This window comes from Nestor notabilis, unplaced genomic scaffold, assembly GCF_000696875.1.
Source record: "Nestor notabilis isolate BGI_N333 unplaced genomic scaffold, ASM69687v1 scaffold16227, whole genome shotgun sequence".
Taxonomy (NCBI): domain Eukaryota; kingdom Metazoa; phylum Chordata; class Aves; order Psittaciformes; family Psittacidae; genus Nestor; species Nestor notabilis.
The window spans coordinates 39,035-41,856 of record NW_009936204.1 but is presented as its reverse complement, the minus strand read 5'-3'; the positions used below and the strand labels follow the sequence as shown (position 1 = coordinate 41,856).

General features: G+C 38.9%; 1 protein-coding gene across 1 annotated transcript in view; it reads left to right on the top strand.

Moving 5' to 3' along the window:
* Positions 1 to 379: 379 nt before the first annotated feature.
* IARS (isoleucyl-tRNA synthetase) overlaps positions 380 to 2,822 on the top strand; it is a gene marked incomplete at both ends in the record, with an annotated part of 39,317 nt that continues 36,874 nt past the window's right edge. The window contains 2 exons of the mRNA XM_010018224.1: positions 380 to 466; positions 1,164 to 1,247. Coding sequence (XP_010016526.1) covers positions 380 to 466; positions 1,164 to 1,247 — 171 coding nt within the window. The remainder of the gene's footprint in view (positions 467 to 1,163; positions 1,248 to 2,822) is intronic.

Below are 2,822 nucleotides of genomic sequence, written 5' to 3'. Positions count from 1 at the left end.
CAGAGGTTTACAGTGAGCAGATAGGGAGCTTGTTCAGGGACGGAAGTCCCTTCTTCTGTATTAAAAGGGAAAATGTACATTTTTCCTATGCACAACCTTTGTAATGCCTCTACTATTACAATTTTTTCAGCTACCTTGGACTAGTAGATCTCAGCTGAGCAAACAGCACAATATGCTATGAAGACGGAAAAGGTCTACCTACAATAGACCTATGATAGGCTTCTCTTCTGAGTCTTTGTCATGTAAATGTTTGACATACTTGAATTTTGACTTTGCTAGAGTAAAACAACATACTGAAAATTTTCTTTTGTAATGAAGGGCATGCAGACATTAGCTTGACATTTTTAGAAAGTCACGTTTATGTTTTCTCTTTTTTCAGGTTCTACACATTGCTGGTGCTGTCCACTGCTCTTTTTGGAAGGCCTCCTTTCAAGAATGTAATTGTGAATGGCCTTGTTCTTGCCAGGTTGGTATCTCAGTTCTTCCCTGAACAGATTTTTAGTTAACAAATATTTCAGATAGGTCCCTGCAAATTGTAAATTAAATCTGAAATGGGCTTTGGAGCTGTTAAGACTTGTCAGGGAGATATTGGTATTACAGGAGATAAGAGGCACCTGAGAGCCTGAGGTTTACACATCCCAGCTACCAGCTATACTAGGTTCTTTCCAGCAGGATCAGGCCTTCCTAGAGAGAAAGAAAATGAGTAAGAAGTCAAAATAGGGAAGACTAGGAAATAACTGATACCTGTTATGTAGAGTAAAGGGGATTATAAATGTAGTTTTAGATGCAATTTTAAGTAAGTTAATTATACTGGTTTCCATTTATTTTCAAATAAAGCTTTGCAAGTTGGCTGAAGTGATTGATTTGAAACAAGTGCATCTTCCCTCAGCTTTGGTAGGAAAGACAAATTTCCTGCTGGTGCTGAGATTTGTAAATTGGGAGCCTCTTGGATTGTTTTGTGGGGTTTTTTTTTGGTTTTGTTTTCAGTTGCTCTCATGGGCTCAACAGTCATATTGAAATGGTGTGCTAATATCTAATCGTGTCTGTGCTACTAAGAACAAAATGGGACAGAAAAATTAAGCTGGGTTTGAAGAGCCTTTTTCCTTATCCATATATTACAATAATTCTGGGAACTTACGTTTACATTCTCTTTTTTTTTCTAGTGATGGCCAAAAAATGAGCAAAAGGAAGAAGAATTACCCAGATCCAATGAGTATTGTAAATAGTTATGGAGCTGATGCGCTAAGGTACAATTTCTTTAATTAATGTACGATCTGATATATTGGAGTTCTGTTCATAGCAGACACATACTAGGAGTGCTTGCAGGGTGTTGACAGTTAGTAGTAGGAAGAAAGTTAAGTTTGATAATTTAGACCACTGTGTCAGTGAAGTAGCTGAAAGAGTGGGTGACTTAAAAGAACTGGCAGTAGTTACAGTGCCTGGACTTTCTGTACCCTTGTCTCATCTCCCTCAAGGCTGGTGACAACCAGAGCTGCTGTGCTGACTTGGAAGCCTTTTGTCAGAAAGTGTGTGTCTACTTGGTACAGAATACTTCCACTGAAGCCAGCACTGTCTGCTGTTGCAGCTAATAGTCTGAGCTGAGCCAGTGAAAATTTGTATAACATCTTTTGAGTACAATACTATTAGTTTGCTGTTATATCATTAGTTTAGGAAAGGATTAGTGTATAACGCACAGAAATGTTTATTTGCTGCGTATACTATACGTTTCCTGAAGAGTGTTTCTTTTTAGTTGGTGAAAGTTTGTAATATGTACCTGGTAGTAGTGAAACCAGAAGAACAGAAGTGGAGAAGCCTTATGTATGTATATATGTTATATACACAAGTTGTGTGTGTGTGTTTTTTATATATATGTTGTCCTGGCCAAACAGAGATTAAACACAGTTCAAGTGCAACTGGCTTAGACCTCATAGCAGCCCTCCCGTATCTGAAGGGGGCCTACAAGGATGCCAGAGAGAGACTCTTCATCAGGGACTGTAGTGATAGGACAAGGAGTAATGGGTTTAAACTTAAACAGGGGAAGTTCAGGTTAGATATAAAGAAGTAGTTCTTTACTGTGAGGGTGGTGAGGCCCTGGAACAGGTTGCTGAAGGAAGTGGCAAATGCTCTGTCCCTGGCAGTGTTCAAGGCCAGGCTGGACAGAGCCTTGGGCAACCTGGTCTAGTGGAAGGCTGCCAGTGGCAGGGTATTGGAACTGAATAATCTTAAAGTCCTTTCCAACCCAAACCGTTCTATGATTAGATGAAAAGACAAGTAAAGCGCCTGATAAAGGATGAGTTCTATCAATTTAGTTACATCAAGTGATATTACTCATTGGGCAGAACATAAAACCTTTCTCAGATCAAGCCAGTATTACCAAGTTTTCTAACAACATATGAGAAACCTTATTGTCTCTCTAGAGCAGCAGTCTGTGGCATTATGTTGCTGCTTCTGCATTTTAAGAACAGACTGAGAGGAGACTGTAACACATCACATCTAACAGGAACACTTACCTTGGGGTATATGAAAGTAAAAGGCTTGTAAATACTATGGCCAGCAAATTCTCTTTCTGACATACTTCATGTATATCCAACTCAAGTCATAGGTCTTAGCAATATCGAAATGTTACTGGTTTTGACAGTTCTTACAGATTTCACACAGGACTCAAGTTTCATGACATCTGAAGCTGGGTCGTTCAATTTACTGTGCTGTTACTTCTTCTCTTTGCCCTTTCCATTTAATTCCATATTCATTTAAACAATTCACACCTATATTTTCTGCTATCTATTTATCAAGCTACTGCTCAGAATACGTCAAAGTTGTAG